General features: G+C 40.9%; 1 protein-coding gene across 1 annotated transcript; it reads left to right on the top strand.

Annotated features, from left to right (window-relative positions):
- Positions 1-21,622, top strand: helz (helicase with zinc finger). The gene is made up of 32 exons (XM_068750567.1): positions 1-222; positions 370-406; positions 910-1,034; positions 1,733-1,789; positions 2,071-2,119; positions 2,369-2,444; positions 2,623-2,821; positions 3,687-3,794; positions 3,904-4,045; positions 4,243-4,398; positions 4,575-4,845; positions 5,554-5,680; positions 5,800-6,012; positions 7,055-7,185; positions 7,800-7,979; positions 8,444-8,545; positions 8,837-9,015; positions 9,196-9,314; positions 9,678-9,823; positions 10,339-10,486; positions 11,264-11,447; positions 11,616-11,844; positions 12,097-12,379; positions 13,115-13,160; positions 13,452-13,639; positions 14,185-14,389; positions 14,523-14,605; positions 14,723-15,224; positions 15,616-15,877; positions 16,061-16,676; positions 17,467-17,758; positions 17,883-21,622. Exons 1-32 carry the CDS (start codon positions 1-3, stop codon positions 18,230-18,232), a joined length of 6,027 nt encoding a protein of 2,008 aa, XP_068606668.1. The 3' UTR covers positions 18,233-21,622.
- The last annotated feature ends 378 nt before the right edge of the window (positions 21,623-22,000 follow it).

Genomic DNA, 22,000 nt, shown 5'->3' with positions numbered 1-22,000 from the left:
ATGGCGGACAGGAGAGTCGAAAAGTCATGTGAAGAAGCCAGCAAATCGTTGACCAGGAGGGAGTACGAGGCGGCAGTCAGCCATAGCACAGAGGCCCTGGTGGTCCTTGGAACTCAGGCCCAGTCCCCTGGTACCTCTGTGCCACCTCCATCCCATGTTGCCGCCGTCTCATCACTTCGCAGCCGTGTCCTGCTCTACCGAATTGCTGCCTTTCTGCAGCTGGTGAGAACAATGGCAATATTATTAGGTTCTGTCTATAATGATATTGTATCGGCTGTAGAGGAAAGATGGTCAATCCTGGAGCGTCTCTGTGAACCTTAAACGCAACATATTCCACTTTTCTATTTTATTTCTTCTGTCTTCCAACAGAAAAACTATGATGAAGCAGATGAAGACTGCAAACATGGTGAGTACCACTTCTCTTTTCTATGTAATATAATGGCAGACAAAGGGATCATGGACGAACCAATCTGTCACGAATCAGTCACTGCACCAGAAGAATATTCCATTTGTCCAGATTTCGTGACACAATGTGAGTCCTGTGGAGTGTTAAAATTGTTTCTTCCAGTCAGAGCTGAGAGAAGAGATGTGCCTGGTTCATGAACGCTTAATTTTTTTTGGATCAAAAAACAGGTTGTGTCTAAGGTCAACATTTATGCCAAATAATCAAGATTTTAGTCATTAAAACTGTAGACCGGAAGTAGCAGGGCTCTATAATGGCTTTTTTTGAAGAATCGATTGTGTAAATGAATGATATTTAATGTAAAATAAATACGATTTTGTTATTAGTGTTCACACAATTTTAAGCTTCAATATTTTGATGAGCAGACTTGGAAAGAACTCCTTACAGATATTGGTTGAAACAGAATGTACTTACCTGGTTCTTCTGTATTCTTCATAATCTCTTAGTCTTGGCAGAAGAGATTGTCAAGGTCGGCGGTTCGCTGCAGGCCAGTCTGAGCTCCATGCTGTTGGATGGAAGTCTACGGGAGGTGGTCAGCATCCTTTCTAAAGCCTTGTATGGAGAGCCTCTGGTATGATCACTGAATAATGCCTATGCAGCATGACTATTGATGTAATCAAACTGTTGTGCTGACACATTGCTGATGTCAGTTTCCTTTCAAAAAGAGATCAAACCTCACACCTTTCCAGGGTGTCGGGCCGTTTAAAATGTTTCACGTTAAAGAAGATGTTTTTGTTTCATGGCGAACTCAGTTGTCCCAATGGTCTCAAATTCTCAGTTATTGAAAAAGTCATATCTCTCACCATTGTACATGAAATATCATAAAAAGATTGGAAAAAGATTTTGTTGAATAGAAGAAAAGTTTAATGTAATCAGTTTTTAAGATCAAATCTACCCTTCTTGTACAATATTACCATGTATAGTTGTGTTTCCTGTTGACTCTTACACATTTTTAGATTTTTAGACATTCACGCCATGTCAATTCTAAATCACTGTACGTGTCAGGACCAGAAAATGCTTAACTAATCATTGCAACTTTAACGAGTTACTGCCAAGAGATCCCCCCTGCTGAGATTCTAAATTACAGGAACTGTACATAACACTCATCCTGAATGTCTTCAAACTTGTGGAGCTTTTGTGGGAATGACAGAATACATTTGATTACACCAAGCACAATACGCTAGCTTATTCCAGATGTGTGAACTTTAGTTATCACGGACAGGTACCAAAAAGATTGCATTGAAATTTTGTTTTCATTTTCTTTCATAGAATGGCATTGTTGCAAAAGACCTGACCAGACTAAAGATGCTATACTCTGAAATCCAGGTAAGTGCTTCTGGCTGCAGGCCTGCAAAACCTATCATCGTACTTTTAATCATCCTTTATTTAGGACTTTTGGCACGTTAGGTTTCCAGCTGATGTTGTATGGTTTGCAGGCGAGAGTAACTTGCTTATTTTGTGTTTCTCTGCCTCGGTGGAAACTGATGTAGATGAAGTATTAATTAGTCCATACGATGTCCAGTAGCATAACTGCTAAATTAGGCGTTAATAGAATTGTTCTATTCTTTCTGTCCCCACTTCCACCTTCCCTGACTGGTCTTGTTCAGGCAATAAATAGGGAGATGGCACCAGAATATACAGATGACCAGGAGGAGGGTAAGCAAAACTATTACATGACCCAGTTTCAATGCTTCCCTTGATTCCAGGGAGGGAATCAGAATTTGCTTGATACCAAAACGTTGCATGTATTTACCTGCAGCAGATATTTTTTATTTTAACAAAGTCTTTTCACAGCCAGCTGGCAGCTTGAGCAGATAAAAAAAAAATGGCTGAAACTAAGCTCGTATTGTTTTTTGAAGACTTGGCTCTTTGGACTATTCACCACTTCTCTTTGTGGTTTTACAGAGGTCCAAGATGGCTGGCAGTTTCGGCCTCCTCCCAGAGGAGTCACCAGCAGTGAGGAGTACACGCTATGTAAAAGGTAAAAAAAGAAGTTGCTTTGTGATTTTCACACAGGTTTCAATAATTAATATTCTGGCTAAAGAACAATTCTTTCAACCAGAATATTGAGGACATAAATTATCATGACATATCTGCAGTTCTAAATGTGTGTGGGGGGAAAGATCTTGACTACAGCACACAGTTTCTCTTTGCTGTAGGTACTTGGAGCAGGGTCTGTGTCGGTACGGGGCTCAGTGTACATCAGCGCACTCACAGGAGGAGCTGATGGAGTGGCAGAAGCGATATGCATCACGCCTCATTCGCCTCAAACAGCAGCAGGAAAGTAAACACTTCACTGAGAACTACATGGAGAATCTGATAGAGAAGTGGATGAACTCCCTGTCCCCAGAGAAGGTGGTAAGTGTATATGAGCTCCAAAAAAAAAGTTAAATGGCTAGAAAGCCAAAAACGTATGCCAGCTTTAAGTAGAGACAATGAAATGATGTTTCTCAGGACCAGTGTGTGGTAAGACAATGTAATGAAGTGCCTGACTCGCACAAAATCATTTCAAATGTAGCTTGTTGTGTGGATATGCAAGGTACAGAGTGTTTTGGTTTAATCGTCTTTAGTTTGTGAGAAGGAGCCGGGTTCCTCCTCACATCTGCTGTGCCAGCACTTTCACTGGGGGGTTGTCTGTCCTCCCTGATGTGAATGTCAGTGCTTCGAACCAGGCTTAGAACTAAAACTGTCGGGAAAGGAGACGTCACTTATTTTCAACTTGTTGTGTCCCGTCCAATCATACATGATCATTTTATAAGGTAAACTAAAGAAACTCCTTATTATGACACGCTATATTTTTGCAGCCACATCTAGGACCCACCAATGCAACTTTCTGGACTCAGCCGTCAATCATGACATAACAGCCCATATTTTATAGCATCAAATAGCTGAATAAATCCATATGTGAGCAGACATCAGCATAACATTAACTAACTAAAATTACAGACTTAAAACCAAGACTACAGCCCGTCACCACAGAGAAATGATAGTGTTTGAATACACTTGTGCGTAGCTTTCATGTCTTCCGTACATGGATAACGTTTGTGCTGTTGGATGAAGAGATGAACTTCTTCTTCAAAGGCTACATTCATTTATATACTTTGCGGCAATGACCTTCTTTGAGCGTTTTTTGACGGATTTGTTTCCTCTTAAAGGGTCTGAAAACATTTGCAGTGATCGTCTCTGTCTTAGCATGAGTGTGTGTCTGTGTTTTTTCTTCTAGCTAAGTGACTACTTGGAAGGAGTGAATGTAGAAACTAGTTCCGGCCTCTCTGTTACCGTCTCCACCAAGAGGTCCTCCCATTCTTGGACTTTCTCCTTGTTGTGCAAGGTAGGATGACCGTTGAATACCGAGCAGTTTTTCTTTGTTCAACCAAATTACTAATAATCACATGGCATCTTGTATTAACGCAGTCCTCGGAATATGTCTCCTTTGTTAGCCGACTAGAAAGTTGCATCGCATTGCTCTGCTCTATGATGCACATCGACCACACTTCTTTATCACGGGTGTATCAGCTGGGGAGCGGCTGCAAGTCCTCCCCAAAGGCTGCCAAGAGTGGACTCCAGCAGAAGAGACAGCAGGTATGTTAGAGATTTGTATTTGGTACACCGAGATTGGATTACAAGAATTCCACTTTTATCTTGTCATGGATGTGCTGTAAAATATTTGAAATCAAATGGTTTCAAGATCTTGTTTTAATTAACTTGTATAGCATTTTGTGAACTCCTGTTGTTTTGGGTCTTTTAATGTATTTACGCTTTGTTTGATGTCCTGACAGTGGCATCTGAAAATGGCTTGGACCACTGTGTCTACAAGGTAGCAGTGGGCTTCAGCACAGAAATCTTTGGTACCTTCCGTCAGACAATTGTCTTCGACTTTGGCTCAGAACCTGTTCTGATGCAGCGTATCATGGTGGATGCTGCCTCCATCGAAGGTACACTGAAAGCAACAACAATATATTTAGAGGTTTTGAGGAGTTTCCACCACATAATGTACATCATGTTATTTGTGCACATTTTTATTAATACAAGTTGTTTTTATATGGATTTCGTATTGCTTTCATTTTTTAACTTGCAGTAATAAATGCATCCAACCACCCTTTGTTTGCAGACTTAGGACACCTTATGGCAGCCAGGCAGCAGCTCTTGTTGACTGCAAAGCGCTGGGACTCAACTTGTAAGACCATTGTAGAGTTCACTCCGAATGAAACTATGGCCGAAATGGAGCGCAGTCTCCTTGCTCGCTATCAAATCCCTTTGTCTGCCGACCAGCTCTTCACCCAGTCAGTACTGGACAAGACACTGACCAAAGACAATTACCAGGCCAGACTGCATGACCTGCTCTATATAGAGGAGATTGCACAATACAAGGAAGTCAGCAAGTAAGGAGTCACTATTATTGGTTTTCATGCGCCTGAAATGATGCTTTAAAATTAAGAAGGTGATGAAGAAAATGCCACTTTAAAAAGCCTCAAATATCTTAACAATACAATTACTAAAGTTTATGTTTTGATAATTTTCAATCTGAAGACAGAATAATAAAGATGTAATGTTTGTGTTAGGAAATGTGGACCCACCACAAGATGTCAGCCTTGACCCTCATTTTAAATTTACAGTTTCGTGGATCACTGAACTTAAATAATACATTAATAGTTTGAATGATTCAAGTTTGAATGATTTGTAATTTATGCCGTGTGACGTGTAAAAGGAAGGGATTCCTTTTACACGTCACACGGCATGAACTACAAAAAGAAGTTGATTCATTCAAATGTAATGTTTAACTTAAATATGTGTCTACTACAATTATTTTCTGAAATAGGTTGCCCTAGATTTATTTGTTGGATGATGGGTGACATCCTCTCATTTTAAAGAAGATAAAGATGTCACATATTCATCAAAAGTGACCGTAGATGGTCATGGTTGTCTCGCTGTCTAAATGTTTCCATCTCTGACGGTACAACCAGATGTCTGATAACAAGAAGCTCAATGGCTATAAAGAATGTGCTGTTTAAGTCATACTCCATGTGTTCCTTCTTGTTCCAATCGGTTTGAAACTTCATAACCAATAATCCATATTTGTCTCCTCCCAGGTTCAACATCAAAGTGAACCTCCAGCTCGTCACCAGCTTTATGTTGACTGGGATCTCTGTTGGAGCCAAGTATGCACAGAATGGACAGCTCTTTGCACGCTTCAAACTCACTGAGACACTTTCTGAGGTACCTTGCTAATTTGCAATGTTGTTTTTGGCCTTTTTAACATTCGCTGCTGTACCATAAGGACACATTGATAGCCCTTAGAACCAAAATGTCTAATCTACTTCTGAATTCTACTTCAGGATACATTAGCCGGGCGACTAGTGATGACCAAGGTAAATTCAGTCTTGGTGCTGCCATTAGTCCGGGAAGGGCTCTGTAGCCAGCCACCTCCTGGGGTCAAAGAGCGAGTCTATGAGGCTGTGATCGAGGAGAAGACAAAGGACTACATCTTCCTAAGGATCTGTAAGGACTGCTGTGAGGAGCTGTGGCTACAGCCTGACAGAGAAATACAGGTACCGATTGCAAGAGAAATAAGTAAACACTTCTGTGCCGAAGCATTAGGTGTTTCTGTTTTACTGTCTCTCCCTGGTATTAAATGAATGGCGGAAGAAAATATTTGTGGCCTTCAAGGTTAAACTGTTCATTCCTCTGACGATAAAAAAGTTATAAGCAGAAGCAGGCCATGTCGTTGGACAAAGTTGTCTGTCTCTGTGAACATTGCCAACAACTGTTGTGCTGATAAAACTCCATTAATTGAATGACTTAACCCTCCTCAACGGGGTAGAAAGTTATCAAAACAACCTTCATCCTATCACTGGGAGCTTTGGCTTCTATTTGTTTTCATACACTGTTCTTTCTCCCCTATTTTATCTCCTCAGTGGGTTGTTCCAATATTTTGCACAAGCATGTCTTCTCGCTCTCGCCCTTGTATTGCTCTTTTCACTGTTTTGTGTTCATGCTTCCTTTTAATCCCTCCTCTTTCTTTTTGTTTCTCTCTCCTATGGATTTTCACCCACCTCTCTGAAAGGCATTGGATGATTCGCAGGAAAAACCTTTAGTTTAGTTTTGTCTGCATGTTTACAGACAGCCTCCAGCATTGATAATGTTTATTTCTTATAATGGAACACTGGTTTCAGACTCAATAGATGTACAACATTTTCTAAGAAACCATTGAAAAGATGGACAACTGTTAATCTGTAGTAAGGCCCGGGCTAACTAACTAACTGCAGACAGGTGTCTTTTACGATGTGGGCACAGTAGTCTCTGGTTTCCCAATGCTTGGCCAGCCTGTGTCCCATTTTGTCTATTTCAATTTCCTTTGACTGGACGTAAGCCAGAAGCAGGCTTTGGGTCATATTTGGTTAGCAGTGTTTCCACCTTGGATCTATTACCTCTCTGGAATAATGAAACCTTACCTGAGGTGACATTACCGGATTCAGTAACATTGCATTACTTATAAATTACTAGTTTTGACCTGCAAACAGATATCAAATGGTGGGTAGAAGTACTGTTTTAGAGAATCTTTGTCAAACTTTAGGTTTTTCTCTGTTTTAGGTGGAGCTCCAGTTTCAGCTGAACAGACTGCCACTCTGTGAGATGCACTATGCCTTGGATCGCATCAAAGATAACGCCATTCTTTTCCCTGATGTTGTCTCTGTCCCCACCATCCCATGGAGCCCCAACAGGTATATTTGCTCTCTATCCAGTAATCGAGAAAAAAATCCGCTCCGTTCATTAATTATTATTAAATGTCAGAGCAAGAAACACAAGCTAGCATCTACCTATGAATTCTTAGAGTTAAAGCTAAACAACAAACAAACAATCCTTGTCATGCTGGCTTCATGAAGAGGGTGTGAAGATTACGACACATAAAACCAACACTCCCAAAATTCCAAAGTGTTAATTGGGGCCTAAAAGCCAAATTAACATTACTTTTTATATTCACATTAAAAGGCTACTTCTGTGCAGGGCCTGACTAAGTGAATGGCAGATAACATTGATTTAGAAAATGAAAGATACAGAGATGACAGGTCGCACAGAGTAAAGTAAATAAGCACAGAAAAAAGTGAATAAAGTAAAATGTGTATATTTAAGTAAAACCTGCTAGAAAGAGGGTTCAGACATTCTCAACGTACAAATATGTCCACATCCCCTTACTGCTAACAAGACCTCAACATTTCTGTCACTATGAAAATTGCTCCCCCTTGTGTCATCTCTCTTCCACTGACTTAACGTTCAAAGCCATTACTTGTATTTAAAGATTCCGCTAACATTTTCCCCATCCTCCTTCCACCTTCAGGCAGTGGGATGAGCAGCTGGATCCCCGTCTCAATGCCAAGCAGAAGGAGGCCATCCTGGCTATCACCACCCCCCTCTCCATTTCCCTACCCCCAGTTCTCATCATTGGGCCCTACGGCACTGGCAAGACCTTCACCCTAGCACAGGCTGTCAAGCACATCCTCCGCCACGACCATAGCAGGTAATGTTTGTTTTTATTTATTTATTTCACCAGCTATGAACCCTCACTGCACGTCACTGGAGTTGTCATAAGATAACTCTCTTCATTAACAAGGTTGTGCAGGTTATGCTGTCTAATGTTGCATCATGCATTACATGATGTTAACGTTATACGGTTTTACACAAACTCGTCTGTTATGTATCTGCATGCTGGACCCATCACACTCATTTAAAACTGCAGAATGCTACAAAATGAACATGATTTTGTTCACATTTAATTACCGGTACTGTATTTAGCAAATTAATGATAATTAACAAATTGTCAAAAAAGAAAAAACCTATTTGCTCAAGACTATTGGGCTTCTCCCTGTGCCACTTGGAATAACTATAATTGTCATATGATCACGGACATAGTTATTTGATTGCCATGTTTTGGAGATATCTGAACCCTCGTCCGTGCTCGACACTGCCTCTTTCTCTCTACAGGGTCCTGATCTGCACTCACTCCAACAGTGCAGCTGACCTTTACATTAAGGACTACCTTCATCCTTATGTTGAAGCAGGCAATCCACACGCCAGACCTCTCAGGTACAGAAAACATATTTACTTTAGTCTTTTCTGATGACTCAGTATTTTTCTTCTAAGTATTTTGCGTGCTAATTACAAATTGAGGGAGGTTCATTGCACACACACTCATGTGAAAATCATTGCATTCACGATAGCAGTGATGGACTATTATGCTGTTCATTTACAAGTTGTGTTGTGTTTACAGTAAATTTGCCATTCTGGGGAAGTCCAAAGTCACCCCCCCCCAAATAAAACCCCACTTGGCTTGAGAAGTCTCGCCTGATGTTTCTCCTTTCGGCTTTCTGTCTCCAGGGTATACTTCAGGAATCGCTGGGTGAAGACAGTTCATCCTGTGGTCCAGCAGTACTGTCTCATCTCCAGCACACACATCAATTTCCAGATGCCCACAAGGGAGGACATCCTCAGGCATCGTGTAGTGGTGGTCACCCTCAGCACCTCCCAATACCTCTGCCAACTTGATTTGGAGCCTGGTAAGTCCAAACCCAAGAAGAGTTCAACAAAACCTTTGATTTTTTGTTACCATCAATTTAGTCCCTTGCCAAAGAAAAGTTTGTACAATGTTTTTCTGTGGCAGTGTTTCTTTACACAAAGAGTTTACATGCACTTAAATTACTATGAAGTCAACAGGCTTTGATGACTCTTATTTTCAGGGTTGTTCACACACATCCTTTTGGATGAAGCAGCCCAGGCCATGGAGTGCGAAACCATCATGCCTTTTGCTCTGGCTAGCAAGACGACCCGTGTCGTTCTGGCTGGAGACCATATGCAGGTGAGTCCATTCAGCCAACAAAAACAAAGTATTAAGTTTGGTGATGCAGTGGAAAAAGTGGCATTTCTTTGGTGATTTCCCACATTATGTAAAAAGCTTTTGCAGCCAAGCTGATGTTCACCCACAGCACTAAATTAATTCATTTGCTACCTAAACTATATTGGTCACATTTTTGACAGTACTTTTATAAGACTAAGGTACATGGGAGTACAGATTATATGCACCAAATTAAAATTCATAGTTAATAGAAAATAAAAGTGATGACATAAGACTAATGGTGTTATACTCTGAAATTATATTTTTCTATTTCTTTCTCACTCCATGTCTGTTCCTCTCTCTCTATTCCATATCGTTGATTTGCAGCTCAGTCCATTTGTGTACAGTGAATTTGCGCGGGAGCGTAATCTGCACGTGTCACTGCTGGACCGGCTGTATGAGCACTATCCTCCTGAATACCCATGTCGCATCCTCCTGTGTGAGAACTACCGCTCGCATGAAGCTATCATCAGGTAGGTGTGAGCCCTCAACACTGCCTTGGGTCAAAACTGTCAGAGCCTGAAAAGGCTGAAGAAAGATGAGATGAGAGGGATAGGATAGGGTTTCGGTTCAGGAAGAAAATCCGGAACGGGGGAGTACATGATAGACTTTGGTTGTCCAATGAAGAAAATGGCATCACCAAGGTCATGTTTGGCCTGATGGTAACTCGACACCAAAGACATAAGCGGCTGCATAAGTTACAAGTGCATTTTTTGCAGATGCCAATGAAAACGTGCACGAGAAATTTACTCTTCTGCACTATGGTGTAAATAGAGGGTCTTCAAGTTGCCATCTTTGTGTCTTTTCATCTTGTTCCTCATTTCTTTAAATTTGACGGTTCTGCCATTGTACCGGTAACCATAAATCTTATGAACAAGTGCTGTTGTGCAAAATGTCAACTATTACTGGTAATCAGTATTTCTCAATACAATCTCTTTGTGCTTATCTATTTGTGCTTCCCTTTCTCCGACCCATCTTCATCCTACAGCTACACGTCAGAATTATTTTATGATGGGAAGTTAATGGCAAGTGGGAAGCAGCCATGCCACAAGGACTTCTACCCACTGACCTTCTTCACAGCCAGAGGAGAAGATGTGCAGGAGAAGAATAGCACTGCCTACTACAACAATGCTGAGGTACGGATTCGTTTAATATTTCAAGTGTTTGTGTGTGCCTCCCTCTCACAAGATCCATTTGTTCTCGATGTTTAAAACAGATATGAGCAGAACTTTGCTTTCATTTCATATATTTGCATAGATGTGTACAAATGAAGCTAAAGCACTGATGGAATGGAGAATACAAAGGGAAATCATTAGGGCATTGCAGTCATAATCCAAGCAAGGCACATTAAACATGTACAATGATGAAGAAAAATGTGTAGTGAAAAAATATATATATATCCGGCCATAAATCACAATGTATCCGATTACAGTGACCTCATCTGCATTTTTCCTGTAGGATATCCTCTTGACTCTGTACTTGTGTCCGTCTGACAGTTTTGTTGCTGAGCTGTGATAGGACTGTCTAATCTTCTGAAAATGACCATGTGCACACTGCAGCAAGTGTGCAAACTCATAACAAATAGATCTTTCTCCAGTAATGGTTCCATCTGTTTCTGACAACAACAGAAAGTATTCATCCAGCTGTTATAATCATTTCTATAATTCTGTACAAATGTATTAATTATTTTTCCCTTTGAAACCAAATTTTAAAATTACTCCACTTTGTCAATACACATTCTCTTTAATGCAGCACCCATGTTAAACCATTATCGCAATGTTTTGAAATGAAATGCACTGAAATTTTATCAGTGCGAAGGAAAATATCCTCAGGTTTAGATTTGTTTGTGCATGAAGAGAACATCCATTTGAGACATATCACATCCTTTTCTCACATTTCTTTCTCCATCTTAGGTGTTTGAGATTGTGGAACGGGTGGAGGAGTTGCGCAAAAAGTGGCCGGTATCCTGGGGCAAGCTGGATGACGGGAGCATTGGAGTCGTGTCACCATATGCTGACCAGGTGTTCCGCATTCGTGCTGAACTCCGAAAAAAGAGAATGCACGAGGTCAGCGTGGAAAGGGTGCTCAATGTCCAAGGTAAGAATGAATATTAACCGGCATCTTCATCCTTTGTATCAGTAGGTCATTGCATGTGTGTGGCTAATACTAGCTCAACCTGACAAAATGGGAATGTAGCCTTACCCTTGTTCATCTGTCTATACGTGAAAGGGAATGGTTAAAACTGTGTAAAAACCTTGTTTGCAGGCAAACAGTTCCGGGTGCTGTTCCTCAGCACGGTACGGACACGACATACCTGCAAGCACAGACAGACAGCTATCAAACGTAAAGAGCAGCTCATTGAGGATTCGACTGAAGACCTCGACTATGGATTCCTCTCCAACTACAAGCTTCTGAACACAGCCATCACCAGAGCGCAGTCCCTAGTTGCAGTCGTGGGAGACCCCATAGCGCTGTGCTCTGTAGGGCGCTGCAGGTAATTATGGACATTTTTCAGTTCAGTTATAATATATGAATATTCTTAGAGATACATCTATGGGATCAGCCCATAGGATCTTTCATTGATGATCAGCCTGCTTTAAATCATTGTTTTGTTCATAATATGAGTATAAATGTACGTGTTTAAGAAATGGTAAATAAATAGTAAAAGTTAATTCTTTCTATAGATGAGTTTGCATTTGTAAAAGTATGAAAACTTCTCACCATATTTTTTTTTTTACCTCTGCAGAAAATTTTGGGAGCACTTTATCTCCATCTGCCACGAAAACTCAAGCCTACATGGCATCACCTTTGAGCAGATCAAGGCTCAGCTGGAGGCCCTGGAGCTCAAGAAGACCTACGTCCTGAATCCATTGGCTCCAGAGTTTATTCCCCGTGCTCTGAGGCCCTTGCAAGGGCACCACTCTTCATCACAGGCCCTCCACACCCACCACCATCCTCATCCTCAGCACACTCAGCTCGCCTCCAACAAGCAGGGTCCACAGCAGCAACAGCAGCAGTCACCCCCAAAAGTAAGTTGCTTTTGATAAAGGACTGGTACAGTAATGTTTTTAATAGACGCCTTTAAAACCTTGACTCTTGCTTTGGATGAAAATAACTGTTTGCGGATCTAAGGAGTAGTAGAGAAAGAGAGAACAGATAGAAAGAAGAAGAAAGTATCGAGGTTGTTTTGAAAAGTTCAGTGTTGTAGGGTTTTCTGTAATTATCTAACATCTTAGATAACCACTTGTGGCAATAATAAGCAAACCCCTGCTGTTAAAGACAATTCATAGGAGATTACAAAAGCTTTCTGCAGCAATACATCTGTGGCTTGATCAAATCACCTCAGTGCTGGACATTATGCACCATTTTTAGTGCTGTGTCTGAGCATTGCTCAGTTAATGTTTCACCTTAAAATAGTACCGAGGCGAAGCTGCCATTCTTACCACAGCTCAGATTTCTGTTAGTAATAAGGCAGCCCTACTTTCATCGCATTGCATGTTACACAATGATGTGCTTAATGTGTAAGAATGCACAAGTTTTATTCTCAAGAGGCACTTTATTATAAGGCAGTTTATTTTTCATTTCCAATGTCATGCCTAATGAATGCTAATGATGCTTCATGAAATCCTTTTTTAGCGACCAAATTCTTAGTCGCTGGTATTTATGGAAATATAGTTTTGCTTACATTGGTCTTACATTGGCTCACAATTATATACTTATCCCTTAGTCGACTACTTTAAAGCTTTTATAATTTTGTTTTCTAGGGTAAACATGTAAACCACACAGAGCACCTTCCACCTGAAGGATATGGTGAGTTTATCTGCACAGGCCTTTTTTCTTTCAATTTTCTTTCTCCCCGTGACTCATCCTTCTCTCTAGGTCATATACCAAAGTAAAAGTATAGTTCTTTTATTACTGGGAAATATTATGAAACATTTTAGTTTAGGAACATGCTAGTTTCATAAGCTAAAGCTTTTTTAATTCACTTAGAATGTTTACTTCATTTTTTTAATTATCGAAGGCGTTGTGCTTTTGGTGGCTCATCACACTAAAAGCCTGTTGCATTTACTTGAACTCACTTGAGACTTGCTCACATTCCAGTCCAACCCAACCCCGCCATGCTGATGGGAAACCCTATTCGGGCATTTACACCACCCTTGGGTAGTACACCAGCTGGCATTGGCAAGTCACCCAGTCCTGTTCAGAGGATAGATCCTCACACGGGCACCAGTATCCTCTACGTTCCAGCCGTGTACAGTGGAAACATGGTCATGTCCATGCCCCTGCCTGTAAGTGTTGATGAGACCATATGAATGTGACCTGTGTATGTGTTTGGGAAATAACTTCATGTATTTTTTACGTTATGTATTCATGTATTTTAATGGTGGCATGGTTTTTGGGCTAAAAAGGTAATTACCGTTCAAATCTGAAAGTCAAGTTATTGTAAAATGTGTTTTTGTTTAATTAAAAGAAGAACTAAACTTTTCTGGCTAGTTAAAAAGCACAAGCTTGTAAATATCATACGTGTTCAGACCTTAGCCTTAGCCTTAGACCTGGGCCTCATGTCATTTCAACTGAGTACACTAGAACTCTACTATCATATGGAAACTATTTGTCATCTAGTGTGACTTGTCTTTCATTTTTAGTGCCCAAATTAAAATCTCACCAAGCCAATATTTGAACAACTTGTATATGTTGGGCTAAATATGTTTCTGTTTCTAATCACCATTAATGGTAATGTTATTCTGTTTGATATCCACTCTATAAAACCTTCTCCCTGTCCTCTAGCATGGCATATTGATCGGTAATTACCAGTCTGTTTTGTTTTCCTCAGTTGCATTGGCCAGGTTACCAAAATCGCTTCGCTGTGGACCCTCGCATCATGAGCCACCCGGCAGCCATGGCTTACAATTTCAATCTGTTGCAAGCCCAGAATCGAGGCTCCCCTGTACCGTACAGTGGGGTGGCCCAACCTTCCCCTCTAGGAATGGGCCAGCCCAGTCCTGAAAAGGAGTTGCAGGCAGACCCCATCAGAAATGGTGGGCCTCGATTTTAATTACTTCTACATCAAATATCGCAAATTACTGTCATTTTCTTTTTTCCCCTCCATTTAATAGAAATAAATGTAGCAGCCTAGCAATGCAATAAGTTTTGGTTCCTTTGATTTTTAAGGTAAATTAGAAGGATGCCCAAAATCAGAGCAGAGCTGTCTTCAGGCACCAGAGAGGAAACCCGTAGAAGTGAAAGAAAAGCAGGCAAGTTATTGGCATTTTCCATCTTATTTGTAATTAAGAAATAATAGTAATACTCCTCATTACAGCTGTTATTGCTTTTCTTACACTGTTTGTATTGTTGTTTATGTTTGGATTTAGGGGGATTTAGATGCAGGTCGAAGTCTGGACTCACAATCGGATGGGTTTGTTGGATTTCCCAATCCTCTGCTCCATCGAAAAGATCCCTCAGCTACCCAAAGAGCGCTCAACTACCACCTGGCACCACCGAACCCAGCTTTTCCTCCACATCCTGCTAGCGGAAGACCCTTTCCCCCTCAGTATCAAGTCTCCAGGCTTCCTTATCGGTTCAGTCAGCCTCAACACCCAGGAATGGCCCAACAGAGTCAACAGCAGCAGCTCAGTCCTGCCTATGCTGGTGGTAGCCACAATACTTCCTTCTTCAGTGGCCCCATACCCCCGCACAGAGGTGTCCAGTCTCCCACTTTGGATGGACCAGAGTCGGGAGGAGTGGAAGACTTGAGCAGCTCCATTAGGACTCCAATGGGGCATGCAGGTGGCCACCACCCAGGCCTGCCTCAACATAACAGGGCCAATAGCTTTAGGGAGGACGGACAGGAGGGAGTCATGGGGGATAGTTTGGGTGAGTAGAGCTTCTTATTGAACAAATAGGTATGCAAAAAGTGCACAGCACAAACAAAAATAAAGGTATTGTTACAGGTTAATTACCTTGAATGCTTGTCATGAAAAGAGGTCGTTGAAAAGTCATTCAAAAATATATATATATATATATATAATAAAAACATTTAAAATGAAATTCATTCTTTTTTTATGAAATAAAAAAGCTTGGAACATTTTAGAGCATATCTGTGAGAGAACATTTTTCAGACAATATAAAATGTTGGGAGACAAAGAGAGAACATTAGAGATCTTATGGCGACTACATTATTGGAGAATCAAGAATCCCTGAGAACAAGGAATGTGTGGTAGAACCAATGGTCTGTTTTACTTATCGTTGCCCTGTTCTATTTCAGACCTCCAGGGCCCCGTAGCTCTAGAGGCCCTGAGCCAGCAGCAACAGCAGCAAGTGGCCAGGTTGGGCCAGTGGGGAGAGGCAGCAGGCCCTTTTCTCCAGGGCAGTGTTGCCTTCCCTCTGCCCCAGCAGCTCGCCCACCTCGCTCAGCCCGGCATGGCTCGTTTTCCTCATCAGCTACTCCAGACAGCAAGTTGGGGCCTTAATACCAACTCGGAAGATGAAGGGGTCTCGTCCGCCTCAATGGAGTCACCTTTTACAAGGCTAGTTTGTGTTATTTGAAATGGTCTTGCAACACAATACGAAATAATTTATTTTACAATCCGAAAAGGTTTTACTTTAAAGTTGTGGGTTTAAAACAGTTTTAATTTGTATTTATTTTTTGGCCACTTTATATTGTTTCTCCAACAGTTCTATTGTAACAGAAATGCATTTTGAATTCTCAGGTACCCGGGCCTCTTGAGAGAGATCCCACCACAGGAACAGCCTGAACCCAGGGAAGCAGCTGAGATGCAGCCCCCACCTCAGTCCCGTCTCCTCCAGTATCGTCAGTCCCAGCCTCGTGCCTCAGGTGACCCTTTATCTTCCTTAGCTGCAACTTCCAATCATGCTGGCCCCTTCCCTCCAGGACCGTACCCGCATGACAATGGCCGCCATCTCCTTAACGACAACCTTTCCAACACCCCAGCACTGCAACAACAGCACCCAGGGAACCCCCTGTATAATACCGCTAGCTATTCACATCAGCCACCGGCCCATAATGCCAGCCCCCCTCCTTCCCAAGTGAAATATCTTCTGCATGAGGCTCAGTGGTCTCGTGGGGGGGCTGCATCAGTGAGGCCACCTCAGCAGAACCACCTATTGGCGAACCAGGGCCATGGCCTGCCTTATGGACTGCCCATCATGGCTCAACCGAGCAGGCAGGAGCAAGTCCATCTAATGCAGCTTCACCATCAACACCAGCAGCAGCAGCAGCAGCAGAGTCAAGCTCCAGACCAGGAGTCGTACCACCCACTGTCTCCTCGTACATCAGCAGCCACGGCCATTCACAATGTAGATGAGGTACGGAATATTTGCATATTTTCATTACTACCATTGATTAAATAAACCAGTGACCTTATCAGCCGTCTTTTCAGTTTATTTTCAATATGCATATTTGATACAGAAGTGCTTTGCTTCAGGAAAACGACTAATTTCATCACTTTTCGGTCTTATTTCTGGCTGACAGCCTCGGCAGAAGACGTCAAATTTGTTGCCTCTGCTCCAGCGAAAGCATTGTAATGTGATCAGCCGAGCCAGAATGTCTTCAAATATTCAGTTCTAAATATTGTATGAAGATTTACATGTGCATCTTTGGGTGCTTACAATGAGACAATAATAGATGCAGTCTTTACCAAATGGAATGAATTCTGGGATTTTGGGACCAGTCTTCCACAACAAACACTTTCACACACATTTTCTTGCCTGATTTAATATTCCTGTGAGTTGTGGTCTCGTCTGGGATATTTTTGCCGCTTGTAATTTGCTTTTTGTTTGGTTTGACGGAACTGTTTTATTTTATGCTTGTCAGACGTGACCCTACCACATAACAGTTCTAGATGGATTATTTAAATTCATGTAGAAATATTGAGTACATCTAGGAACATTTCCCATCTTTTTTCATCATACTGCATATACTTCAAAAAAGTACGATATTGCAATTGCAGTTTTTTTGCAATACCATACTGTGAAAACGGTTCTTTGGCCACATGGCGGCTATGTGTTCATTGTTAAAGTTCATTTTGTGTACCACTTTGTCTCAATTAGTTTCCAACTCTCTTTCTTTTCTTTATCCACCCTCCTTGATGTCCAGTATGAACCCAGAGGTCCAGGCCGGCCGCTCTATCAGCGGCGGATCTCCTCCAGCTACCCAGAAGAACTGTCTCCAGCCAACACACACAACGCCCTGTCCCAGCAGCCCCAGCCCTGCACGTCAGACTCCCAGGACCACCCTCATCCACACGTACAACACCATCAGCATCCGCATGGCTCCTACAGTTATCCCCCACATGAACTCTGGCCCAGTAATGGTGGAGTTCCCAGCCCATTCCAGAACATTCCATGTAACGGAGCCGGCACGCTCACTCAACACCGGGACCTTCTGGGTAGGTATTCAAGGGAAAATTACACATGCGCCATCGTGACTTTTGCTAGCTTTGTTTTTAAAATAATGATTTGTATTTTTAATGGTTTACTTGCATCTAATTATTAGTTTTCAATCTGTGACAGCTTCGAAGGCCCTTCGCCAGACGGAGGAGCAGGTGAAGGCCGAGGCCACAGCATCGCAGCAGACTCACCCACACGCGCTCAACTCTCTTCAGCACCTCGGACAGTTTCCTCCTCTCATGCCCAAAAACAAGCAGCCACGGCCACAAGCGCCAACAGAGGCCAGCCAGGGAGCTCCAAACTTAAGCAAGCCACCCACCATGTCCTACGCCAGTGCCCTCCGCGCCCCACCCAAATCCAAAGCCGTTCGCCCAGAACAGGCCAAAAAGAACAGCGACCCTCTGTCCCTCCTACAAGAGCTGAGTATAGGAAGTTCAAATGGTAGCAATGGGTACTACTCCTACTTCAAATGAGTGTCGCCTCTCCCACATAAGCAGAAAAAAAATAAAACTAAACAAAAATTGCAAAACTATTTGTAAAAACACAAAAAAGTACAAAGTGCATTTACGTTTTGTTTCTATCTAGAGTTTGTTATGCATTTTGTTTCATTTTAACTTTTTATTTGTAACGGTCATCTTTTTTTTCTTCTCCCGTTTCACATATTTGTGAAGAAAATAAGTATATATAATGGATTCATTACTGGTATATATACATACTCATGTATATATGAATATATACTTATATTATCTACACTTGTATATGTATGTAATGCTAAAAAAAAGTTACAAAAATCCTAAAAAAAAGAAGCTAGATTTGGTTGACCACTTAGCTAATCGCATACCTTTTTGTCATTGAAGTTAGTTTTGCTGGTTACTGGTTGTTGAAGTTTTTTATAATGTCGTATTTGTCAGTTTTGAGTGGACGTCTAGTCTTGATTTTCATCATACTACTGTAATCATGGTAACAGACAAAAGCTAAGTGGTCAACTGACAAAAACTACTTGGAACAGTGTATAGACGTAGATAAATTTTCCTCTAATCTGTACATATAACAAAAATAAAAGACTGAATTGTATGACACAGACATGTCCTTAAATTCCTGCATCGCTATGGCATTTGTTTTATGAATTTATTTTCAGCTTTTGTTTTTTTTTTGCTTCTGATCCTTAATTCTCAGACACAATTACATGAGTCGCTCTCAGTAATTTACTATTAGATGTGATTATTTACTGAAAAACACCAACACAGATTTCCCATTGACAATCTGCCAATGTTTCAGCAACAACTGTTAGTGTGAAAATATCAGATAAGCAAAAAGCTGTGTCATTGCTCCTTTAAGGATCAGAGAACATCAGACATCGCTTTCTGTAAAAACGGAACCCCCGAAACTGCTTAGTTTGCCGATGCTGATCTTTTTCTTTCATTTCCTTTGTTCCTAATGCATATATGATTGTGATTTTTGTCTATAATTGCCATGGAGCTGTTTTGAAAGTTTGTTTTACTCTGAGGGTTTGTGAAAGTGAAGAATGTTGTTTCACTATAGGTAAGTTGAAAACAGACTGCCAGTCAGATGCTTCTGGAGAAGCTACGTGGTGGCATTTTTTGGTTAAATCTTAAGCAGTTTTAGAGCAAATTCACTGAAACTTGAACATTTGTGACTTTTCTTTTGTGGAAATGCCATACATGTTGGTCTCATGGCAAAGAATTTGGATTTAATGTTGCCTATGCTTTTAAAAGTGTTTGATTTCTTTGAGACAATCTTTAAATCTATGTGCAAAATTTTACATGTTGCTTATCTGATATTTGCTCAGAGCTTCACCAAGAACATCGACCATAAAAGCCAGTTGGCATTTCTCATGTGAGAATATTGCTCGCCCCCCAGCGGGCAATATTCCTCAAGATTTAACCAAAAAATAAAAACCCAATATGCCGTTGGAAGACATTTGACTGCCGATGTGTCTGCATAATAAGGAGTCGGCAATGTGGTGGAAGATGTTCCTGTTATTCAAAGAATTCTATTATTCACCTTTTCCCATTTGTCTTATTAAACTTAAAGGAGTACATAAATTTGGTTTATTTACTTTCCTCTCACATCTTAAAACACTGAATGCGCCACAGGAACATGTTCACTGCTCGCTGGTTGACACACGGGGAGAACTCGTAGCTGTATGAACGTCAATCCAAACACTGACAATTTAAATTCCCCCCCTCTCAAATAAAACGACAAAAGATGCTTATCCAATTTAATGGCAACGTTTCCTTATTAAATGCACGACTGGAACCACCTTAGTCATCCAGTGTTCATGCATCACATTAATTGTTGAGCCACCTTTTCCCAATTTGCGGATTGTCAAAATTGTAATGAAGTCATCTAGCTGTTACATAGCTTCAATTTAGCGTCACTTATTCAGAAAGCTACAACACTATTGGTTAATAATTTTTGACATGTTTTTAACGGTCAACGTAGCGCTTCCTAAGAGCTATGATTTTTATTTCTGGGTTTCAACATTGTAATTCCGAAGTCCAAATTTTTTCACTTGGTGTAGAACAACAAGTATTTGTAAATATGCATTTTCTAGGTATTTACAAACAAGAACTTGGGGAGCACCTCAATTTTGTAGAAGCTGTTCAGAGAAGAGGTATGCCCATTTTGATTATGCAAATTCACAAATATTTTAAAAAGGAAAAAAAAAGGACAACAAAGCAAGATGGTAGTTGTGACATCTTTGAACTTTTTAGATTTTTTTAAGATGGTGTCTTGCTGATTGGACAGGGGATTTTATGTTAACTGTTAAGACAACATGTCCCACTGTACAATATATCCTGTTCAGCATCTGTTTCTGCAGTTGTCCTGTTTCTTCACCTCTTCACAGCCTTGCAACAATCAACTGATTTTTTTCCCCTGTTTTTTTTCTTTATTCTTTTCTGTTTAATGTGACCTCTGTTCTTTTCATGCATGTTGAAATGGCCTAGCTGGTTTTTATCCTTGTTTTTATTGGTGTGCATTGATTTGTGGATAGGGAAACAAAGGAGGAAAAAAAACTGCTTTTACTCGATCTACAGAGTCAGATTTTGGTATATTACTTGATGTGTACAATAACTTGTGACATTATCAATAAAACTATTATGATATTTTACTAACATGTCAAACAAATATGTAATGGTCATATAAGTTTGTTTTTTTTCCCCTGCAGTTTCTTAGCAGGGCTAAAGCTAAGATTGATCCCTGGTGTGAAACATTGCTTTTGTTTTTAGGGAATCAAGCAGTCACCGGCTAATCTCTGAAGTTGAGCAATACTGATTCTTTACCTTATTTTCAACTAGACTTTAATCATTTTTGAAGCCGAAGAGACTGAGCCAAAGACATTTTTAAAGGATTTCAATTCAAAAAAAATTGTCATTACAGATTTACAGCTTAATTTTTCTTCCGTTGTGAATTTGTTTCCGAAATCAGTTTGACTCGGTCTTTGAAATGAGGTAATCCGGTTTTTAACCACCCAGCATTGGACCATATATTGTCTATTGAATCCTTCTCGTGAACCCATCGTGTGTGTTGAGCATTTAAAGGAAACAACCTTTTGCCCAGCCAACACTGTCTTCAGCCCTTCTATAAAAGCACCACATCTCATACTGTTATCTATTTTGCTCTCCTCTGTTCTTCCCTCGCTACAGGGACTCAGTGACACACACCTGTTCGCCCTGTCTCCAAGTCACATTGGCCCCTCCCTCATTGGTAGAAATAACTGATCTGTTTTACTCTTCTTTATTTCAATTGGTGGTGGTTCTGATAGGGACTTAGATGGTGTGTAACATTTCTTTTCTTTTTTTAATTGTTTCTCTATTAAAGTGTTTTTATTGAAAAGTCTTCTGTATTTTATTTTAAGACTACACTGCATTACACAGTAGTACTACACAGAGGTAAAGGCTTTCTGTCTGGCTGGGTGGCTTAGCTTCACTTTTGAGCCGTAACTCGGTTTTGTCAAATCACACTTTGTTTATTTATAGTTTTATCATTTCCTGTGGGACGCATCAGCACTTGGAACACACAGAGTCCGAAGGTTGTCAAGTTTCACTGAATTTTAATACCGGTACTTTGTATGTGGTGGATGAAAGGAAAGTACAGGGGGTCGTCTACTTCCGACCTATGCGACATGCGACTGTTTGACTTTATGACCGTACGAGCAAGCAAATTGCGTGTACGACAGTTTCTCAACCACAATGTCTACCAAGAGGAAATTGTCT

The sequence above is a fragment of the Brachionichthys hirsutus genome, chromosome 17 (genome assembly GCF_040956055.1).
Source record: "Brachionichthys hirsutus isolate HB-005 chromosome 17, CSIRO-AGI_Bhir_v1, whole genome shotgun sequence".
In the NCBI taxonomy this organism is placed as follows: Eukaryota; Metazoa; Chordata; class Actinopteri; order Lophiiformes; family Brachionichthyidae; genus Brachionichthys; species Brachionichthys hirsutus.
This window is presented reverse-complemented; position numbering and strand designations above follow the sequence as displayed.

Bases quoted from the DNA above. Each gene is read 5' to 3' on its own strand.
- helz (XM_068750567.1), top strand. From the start codon at position 1: ATGGCGGACAGGAGAGTCGAAAAGTCATGTGAAGAAGCCAGCAAATCG. The intron at 9,016-9,195 runs GTAAGTCCAAAC...TCTTATTTTCAG, and splicing joins CCAACTTGATTTGGAGCCTG to GGTTGTTCACACACATCCTT. The intron at 17,759-17,882 runs GTAGGTATTCAA...AATCTGTGACAG, and splicing joins TCAACACCGGGACCTTCTGG to CTTCGAAGGCCCTTCGCCAG.